The sequence below is a fragment of the Corvus brachyrhynchos genome, unplaced genomic scaffold (assembly GCF_000691975.1).
Source record: "Corvus brachyrhynchos isolate BGI_N302 unplaced genomic scaffold, ASM69197v1 scaffold72, whole genome shotgun sequence".
Taxonomy (NCBI): domain Eukaryota; kingdom Metazoa; phylum Chordata; class Aves; order Passeriformes; family Corvidae; genus Corvus; species Corvus brachyrhynchos.
Window position 1 is genome coordinate 1684143 of NW_008236763.1, and position 733 is coordinate 1684875.

General features: G+C 63.3%; 1 protein-coding gene across 1 annotated transcript in view; it reads right to left on the minus strand.

Annotated features, from left to right (window-relative positions):
* LOC108444913 (basic proline-rich protein-like) overlaps positions 1-733 on the minus strand; it is an 8237-nt gene that overhangs the window by 1980 nt on the left and 5524 nt on the right. Inside the window, 3 exon segments of the mRNA XM_017727155.1 lie at positions 3-142; positions 324-440; positions 698-733. The exon segment at positions 698-733 is cut by the window's right edge and continues 22 nt beyond it. Coding sequence (XP_017582644.1) covers positions 3-142; positions 324-440; positions 698-733 — 293 coding nt within the window.

Here is a 733-nt window from a genome sequence, read left to right on the forward strand (position 1 = left end):
GCCTCCGCCCCCCCCCTGCCTCTCCAGAGGAGCTGGATTCCAGGAGTTCCCTCTTGGCAGGGTCCGGAGGGGCTGCTGGGCTCTGGGGATGTGACCCATCCCCAGTGCCAGCCTTGGGGACAGCTGGAGTGCACGGCTCTACCTGGGGAAACGTTACCGAGTCCACAGAGGGGACAAAGGGTCTGGGAAGGGGGCTGTGCCTCCCTCCAGGCTCTGCTTTAGGGTGGGAATGGAAAACATCCATAGGGGAAGCTGTCTGCAGCTGGTGGGAGCATTTGGGGAGCCTGGAGCTGACCCCGTGCCACTCCCCAGTGATCCCATACCTCAAGGTGCTCCTGGATCCCGGCAGAGCTCTCCCCCGGAGGGGCTGGATCTGTTCCCAAAGCACAGGGATCCTGATGCTGGCTGCCCACAGGGGTCTGCCCGGCTTCCAGCTCAACCTGGGGACAGGCAACGGCATGAGGACACATCTGTCCCGGGAGAAGAGATGGGCATGGGACGGACAGGGCGCTAAAACCCAAAGGAAATCACGGAGAAGAGCCTGGAAAAATCCCATGCCTGGCAAAGAGACAGCGAGGTGGAGAGGGAGAGGGCTGGAGGAGAGAGAGCAGGGAGATGTTACAGCGGCCAAAGAGACCCCTGAGCCGGGCAGCTCCAGGGGTGGGAGCATCCCTGGCAGCAGGAGGGGATCTCCTACCGGGGTCACAGCACCGGCATCGGCAGCTGGGCTCTC